The sequence below is a fragment of the Sinocyclocheilus rhinocerous genome, unplaced genomic scaffold (assembly GCF_001515625.1).
Source record: "Sinocyclocheilus rhinocerous isolate Xijiao unplaced genomic scaffold, SAMN03320098_v1.1 scaffold847, whole genome shotgun sequence".
NCBI lineage: Eukaryota > Metazoa > Chordata > Actinopteri > Cypriniformes > Cyprinidae > Sinocyclocheilus > Sinocyclocheilus rhinocerous.
The window spans coordinates 271,525-278,121 of NW_015662598.1; the positions used below are offsets into that span (position 1 = coordinate 271,525).

General features: G+C 36.6%; 1 protein-coding gene across 1 annotated transcript in view; it reads right to left on the reverse strand.

Annotated features, from left to right (window-relative positions):
* Window positions 1–6,597, reverse strand: part of LOC107728200 (E3 ubiquitin-protein ligase KCMF1-like) — a 27,135-nt gene that overhangs the window by 11,871 nt on the left and 8,667 nt on the right. The window contains exon 2 of the mRNA XM_016538298.1: window positions 963–1,130. Coding sequence (XP_016393784.1) covers window positions 963–1,130 — 168 coding nt within the window. The remainder of the gene's footprint in view (window positions 1–962; window positions 1,131–6,597) is intronic.

Genomic DNA, 6,597 nt, shown 5'->3' on the forward strand with positions numbered 1-6,597 from the left:
TAATTAAGTTGCTTAAACAACTATAAACAAAACAGCATCATGTATGTATGCATAGTTTAATACAAAGGGCCGAAAGCCAATCACACAGAGTACATTTTTCATGAGTTGCAGTGGGATGGGGAAAAAACCCCGCCATAAAGGCTCGAGATATGTTTTTTCAAAGTTGAACTTGCATTAATTTAAATTTTAATTTCTTTCTAAACATACGGCTCTTTTGTGCGAGACGAGAGTGCAACAGTAATAGATGTCCCTCTAGAAAATGACCGAAATACGTGTCCTGTGTGAACGGCTTGGTTTCAGTTTTGATGTAAACAAGATCTTCTTCTCTGCATTGATGTTCTCTTTTCCCGCAATATTTGTCATTAACGCAGCAGCGCCGCATCTAGTGGGTTCAACTGGATAGGCTAACAAAAACATTAAAATGCAATGACACTTACATCATCGCATCTCGTGTGCCACTGATAAGGCTGCCTCCTTAACGCACAACTATTCGCAACGTTTTTGCATTCTAATGTGTATTTTTATTTTAAAATCGACGAATATTCGAAATTCACATTTTTTTTGACAGCCCTAGAGGGCACATTCCCACTGTTTTTGACCAATCCTATAACATATTAGAACTACAACATAATAATAATAGTGAATTTATTGTGATTACTATTACAAAATATATTAAATCATATATTGTAATGCCGTAACTTCTGAAAATGTAAAAAAAATTTTTTTTAATAAAATTTTTTTTAAGGATTATATATAATTAAATACATCACATAAAATTATAATACTAATATTTAAGTCTTAATTTCTTCCGTTTTTAAACGTTCAACCATCAAGCTTTTATTTTGACAAGTCGCCTGCAAAGTATACATACATATACATACATACAACAGAGCAGTTGAGCCATTTAAAAAATTAAGTGATAAAGAGTGAAAAGTATGTCATTATTGGACATCACAGCTTACCAAAGTCTACCCTGGTTAGTATGCACTGCATTGGGTGCTCCGTGGTGTGTCTAGTTGTTGTGGCTCCACTTTCGTAGCAAGATGCACAAAGGTCGTAGTCGTAGCAAATTAAACACTTGTATCGGCGCCCTCTGAAGTTCCCTTTTAAACATGCATCACAGCTCACACCTGTGGGAGAACACGGAGGCATTTAACTCAGAACAACAGCAGAAGCCTCTATGAAGACCCCGATCGCATTTATCACAAACAATGTTTGCCTGGTTAGTTTCTATCCATTCTGAAAAAAAAATAAATAAATCAACATTTCACATGACTCTCATCAGACACCAGGGCAGAAAACTCATTCAAAGCAGCTCTGCCTTGTTATGGGTGACGTGTGTGTGTGTGTGTGTGTGTGTGTGTGAAATGTGTCGTCGCAAAACTGATATAAATCCGATCTTCAATTCCCGTGTTATATTTAAATTTAGAGTTCACGTCAACGAAATCAAAAGATAAGCGTTGCATTTTATTAATATTATTTTATCATTTTGGGAGGAATAAAATTTACATATGTGGTTTCAACAACCAGATGCATTTACTATCCGATCAGAAAAAAACGCATGAAGTGACCAGGTGTAAACAGGCCCATGTTACACAACATGCGTTCTCTTTCTCAACTATTTAACGTTCCAAAACGGACTGTGTTTAACTGGGTACTTGCCAAGATGGGCATTTTGACAATTTTGTATGTATTTGAACGTTTTAGCGCAGTTAGCCACTCATTTTGGTATTTGTGGCTCACAAGCTGTTTGAGACTGAGCGTGGCTTGTGCGCTCCACTAATATAGATCAGTGGTGGAGCGTGCGCGTTTGGTATAAGCGCGAAACCTGCGGGAATGACTAAAATAATGCGCAACACAAGCATTTAATGTGTGTGTGTGTGTGTGTGTGTGTGTGTGCACAACAGGAGGAAATCATATCACAGCACTGACCACTAGATTTTTTTGACATTTGGACAGTGGACTAAAAGACGGTCAAATAAATTAACAAGGACATGGCACATATTGTAACTCTCAAACTAGGGCTGTGCATAATATAATCAAAGTAGAGATGCACCGATTGCACTTTTCTTGGCCGATTCCGATTTTAGATTTTTTTTGTTAGTGTGATCTGCCGATACCGATTTTTGCAGATTCCGATTTTCTAAGAACTATAATTGACAGCATATACAAAGAAAAATCTACTTTTCTTCAACGCAAAGTTTTATTTTCATAAAAAAACAAGTAAAAAGTCAGTAATTTGGTATTTGTGGCTCACAAGCTGTTTGAGACTGAGTGCGGCTTGTGTGCGCTCCACTAATATTGATCAGTTCTGGTGTAAGCGCGAAACCTGCGGGAATGACTAAAATAATGCGCAACACAAGCATTTAACCAGAGCGAATGAGACGTTTGTGTGAGAGAAGGGGTCGTCAGAGAGAAGAGAGCAAGAATGCGCAGCTGACGTTATTGCCTGTGCCGCTGGTAACAAAACCGATCGGCTCGAAATCGGAAAGAAGTGAGACTGATAGGGCCTGTTCACACCTGGTCATTTCATGCGTTTTCGCTAATCGGATATCTATCGGATTTGTTAAAACGTTTCCATTTACACTTGGCTACATAAATGTGTCGTCGCAAAACTGATATAAATCCGATCTTCAATTCCCGTGTTATATTTAAATTTAGAGTTCACGTCAACGAAATCAAAAGATAAGCGTTGCATTTTATTAATTATCAGCTCATTTCAAGATCAAAGACAAACGGATCGGCTCGGAATCGGAAAGAAGTGAGACTGATGAGGAAAATCGGCCGATTCCGATCCCTGGCCGATCGATCGGTGCGTCTGTAAATCAAAGGTTTAAAAAATTAAGTTATTAAGTCTTATTATCCAGTCCTACTGCACATTGTAATAAAGCAGATATTTACCATTAACTTGAGTAAAACTGATCCAGTGTTGTGATCCAAGTGACAGCTTTTTAGTGATTATAAAGGGAGCGCTCTTTGTGTGCTAATCCATTCAAAATTTGTATAAAACATTTGTTTTTCAGCCATATACACGCTGAAAATTGGGAATGAAATCCTCCATATTAATGCGGGATTCACACTCGAAAGAGCAATGGACGGGACAAAAAATGTTCGAGCACACTCTCTAATTTCTGAAGCACCCTAATTATTTAATTCTGGAACCAGCCTGGATAAAACTGTGTTTGAGCAGATTTCATTATCAGTAGCTCATATTTAGGCGAAAGCATGGAGTTTTATGTGGCAGTAGGCTTTACTAGGCTATATTTTAAAGTTGGAAAAATAAGCAGTGGTGAAGAGGAAACCAGACCACTGCTAAACACACACTGAAACATTTGAACAAATATTCTCATCAGGTGTGAACCTACTCCAATTCATTAAAGCCAAATGAAAAGAATGTCTCTTTATATTAACCAACACAATGGCCAAAATTACTGCATAACTAGAAGAACCAGCGAAGCAACAATGAATCTTTCTGTAACCAGAAGCAAGATTTTAAAACACTTAACTCTTAGATTAGACTCCGGTGTTGACTGGGCAAAGCCTCTTCAGTAAAGTTAAAGTGTTTCAAGAAATAATGTCATACTGCAAGTTTGCAAATGAAGGCTGCAGCACAATTTGCATACGTTTACTATGCACAATGACCATTTGATAGCTCCACCCCCTTTTGGTTACTGATGTTCAAACAACATCATGAACAACATGAGTCTTTATTTATTTTGTAAAAAATTATTAATATCTATAAACTACTGTGTCTGCTAACTTTTTTCATACGATAGAAGTCAATGGGTACCGTCAGCTGTTTGGTTAACAATATTCTTCAAAATATCTTCTTTTGTTTTTGTTGTCAAGCTGTTCAAGTCTTACATACACAACCCCTAAGAAATGCTTCTGATCAACTGAAGATGAAGTCCAAACCCCAAATTATACAGGGCTTTTTAAAGAATGATTAGTCAATTATAGTAAGGGTAGCATGTGAATTAGGATGCATCATCAAGTCTAATGTGCATCCAAAAGAATGAGAAATAAACAAAGCAGACAAAAGCTTCTGACAAAAATCTACACAGAGAAACTGCTGCCATGTACCGCTGGAAGAAATTAACTCAGGGAATTAATCCCAGATTCAAATAATGAAATGTTTGCTTGTAAAATTGAATCAGATAGCCTCTTAGTTCCCGAGAGGAAATATGTAGCCTAAGAGATTTTCATTGTTCAGTACTGACCACATTTTTAGTCTGATATTGTAGTTTCACATATCTCTGGGTTAGAAATTAGGTTTGGTGAGTTATAACTAGCATTTTCCTTTCTGACCTGCCAAATGACCTCTGCGGTCTTTTCACAGCAGAGTCCTGCAAACAAACCAAACTACACATTCAAACTAAACCACAAGAGGAAGATCTCCATTTGCTCCAACTGAAAAATGTGGAATGGGCTTTCTATGCATTTCAGTTTCCTTTTTTTTTTCATTGACAAAATCAAAGTAAAAAATACAATAACTTTAGTGGTTCTCAATCAGGGTTTCTGCAGGATTTTTAAGCTCAAATTTAAGACTTTAAGACCTTTTTTTAAGACCTTCACAAATAAAATGAATACCATATGAGCGGGGTAGGGCAATGTCTATAGTACCATATTAAACCGTAACATTACTGTAAAAAGCATAATTTACAGTTCAGATACAAGTTTTCACATAAACAGAAAATGATGAAACACAAAAATTATAAACTTTACATTTCAGCCTTTAAACCAATTTTAAGAAAATGGATGAGTCAAAAGTATTAATTATATTAATTTAAACAATTATTATCAATAAATTATTATATAAATTAAACAAGAAATTAGGGGTGTGCAATATTGACAAAAAAATTATATCTCGATAAATTTCTGGAATTTTATCGATAACGATAATTAGACGATATTTTGCTGAGTGTGTTATTGTGCTGATATCTTAAGGACTACTGTGGACAGCTGACTCCTGAATTTTTTTATATTCTTCATATTCTGTGTTGTCAGTTCAGAGCAGTGATGGAAATTAATCTTTTCCAATAAGTTTTATGGGCATTTGTACCTTTAAGCCATTTTTTCTAAAAGTGTGCACTATCTTTTGAGTCAAATTCTTGCATTTGGGCTGTTACCAAGCAAATGAAATCAGTATCAACAAAATTGATCTTTGCAATACAGAGGAAACACAGAAGCTGAGGGACATGGAATACTTTAACCTGCAGTTACAAATGCATAGCTAAATAATAATGTTTTGATATTTTAAACATAAAACATTGAAAACTGATGTTTGAAATTATTTAAAAAAATGAAAAGGTACCTTAAATGTGAAATTAAAATCGCAAGTAGGTGGCAGCAAGTCACTGTTAATAAGTGAGTCATTGCGATTGAACCGAATCATTTAAACGGTTGATTCATTCAGGACGTTTCACAACGTCAAAACAGATGCAAAACAGTGCTGTAGTGTCTAAAACGCAAGTCTCTTAAAGGGGTCATATGATGCAATTTCAATTTTTCCTTTCTCTTTGGAGTGTTACAAGCTCTTGGTGCATAAAGAAGATCTGTAAAGTTGCAAAGACTAAAGTCTCCAATCCAAAGAGATATTCTTTATAAAAGTTAAGAGTCAACCACGCCTTCCTAAAACGGCTCATTCTAACACGCCCCCACATATCTACATCACGATGTGGGAAGATTTACATAACGCCGCCCAAATGTTCACGCAAAAAAAGAAGGCGTAACTTTTATTCTCGATGTAGTTTTGTTGTTTCCGCCGCCATGTCATAAAGATTGTAAAAATCGACGCATCTCAGAAAGGCGGGGCATAGAGGAGAAACAATAATGTACATTATGTGGAAAATAATGTGTTTTTTAACCTTAAACCACAAACACATTGCATTACACCAAATACACAAAATAATGTTCTTTTTAGCAACGTCATATGACCCCTTTAAACTGAAAGCACATTGTTTGTGTTAAAAAATGAACATGGATTCACATTAAAATGTATTAATTTCACAATAAATGCATATTAAATATTAAATGCGTATCCACGTGGACGCTGCACACTGGTGGTGGATGAGGAGATCCCCCCTTACAATGTAAAACGCTTTGAGTGCTTAGAAAAGCGCTATATAAATATATAAATATAAATGAATTATTATTATTATTATTATTATTATCTCTGAATCTGATTTAATCTCATCAGCGTCAGTGAGCCAATAAGCCTGCAGCACTAGCCGGTGTGTTTGAATAGAAGAGGTGCGATGCAGATCGATCAGTGTTTGACATCCGCGAAAGCGATTCGAAAGCGCATGGAGCAGTTTGCTCTTTTTAGCTCTCGTGGCACTGTAATACACCGATCGGTTTGCACTGCACAGTCGGTCCAGGTTAAGTCGAGCACACCTACTAGTTTACCCTGGTTACACTCAGAGATGTGGCGCACACGTGTGGCTGTAGTGTGAATGCGTCCCAGCCCCCTTAGATGTAAAGGCTGATTTATACTTCTGCGTCGGACCTACGCCGTAGCTTACGCATAGACACACACCCATACGCCGTAGCCTGAAGTGCACCTCTCCAAACATCTAACAGCGCGTCAATTCTACG